The sequence below is a fragment of the Tupaia chinensis genome, unplaced genomic scaffold (genome assembly GCF_000334495.1).
Source record: "Tupaia chinensis unplaced genomic scaffold, TupChi_1.0 Scaffold000335_1, whole genome shotgun sequence".
NCBI classification, from domain to species: domain Eukaryota; kingdom Metazoa; phylum Chordata; class Mammalia; order Scandentia; family Tupaiidae; genus Tupaia; species Tupaia belangeri.
Genome location: NW_006159829.1, coordinates 204,299 through 204,705, shown reverse-complemented (window position 1 = coordinate 204,705; position 407 = coordinate 204,299). Strand labels below are relative to the sequence as shown.

Here is a 407-nt window from a genome sequence, read left to right as displayed (position 1 = left end):
TGGGGTTGAGCGGGTCCCGGCGCCCCCGCCCGACAGCAGCTTCTCCTGGATCTCGCCGCCCACCACGCCCGCGGCCACGGCCTCCTCCACGGACAGCCTGCGGTCGCCCACGGGGTCCACGACGAAGCCCGTGGCCGCCTGGGCCTCCAGCAGCACCAGGGCCGTGCCGGGCCTCAGCACGCCCTTCCACATGGCCTGGTAGATGCTCATCTTCTCCTGGCCGCCCGACCCGTCCTTGGCGGGCACCAGGACGCCCGCGATGCAGCTGGTGCCCTGCAGGTAGCGCTGGACCGAGTCCATCTCTGCTACTTGTCGCACGGTTTTCTTGCCCTCCTTGAGGTCTCGCAGTGTTTCCCTGGTGATCACAGCTGAGCTGACAAGCTCGGCCGCCGTCACTTGCCTTCGGG

At 69.3% G+C, this 407-nt stretch overlaps 1 protein-coding gene across 1 annotated transcript in view; it reads right to left on the bottom strand.

Moving 5' to 3' along the window:
* Window positions 1-407, bottom strand: part of EPPK1 (epiplakin 1) — a 26,341-nt gene that overhangs the window by 10,225 nt on the left and 15,709 nt on the right. The window contains 1 exon segment of the mRNA XM_027773274.1: window positions 30-400. Within this exon segment, the coding sequence (XP_027629075.1) occupies window positions 30-400 (371 nt within the window).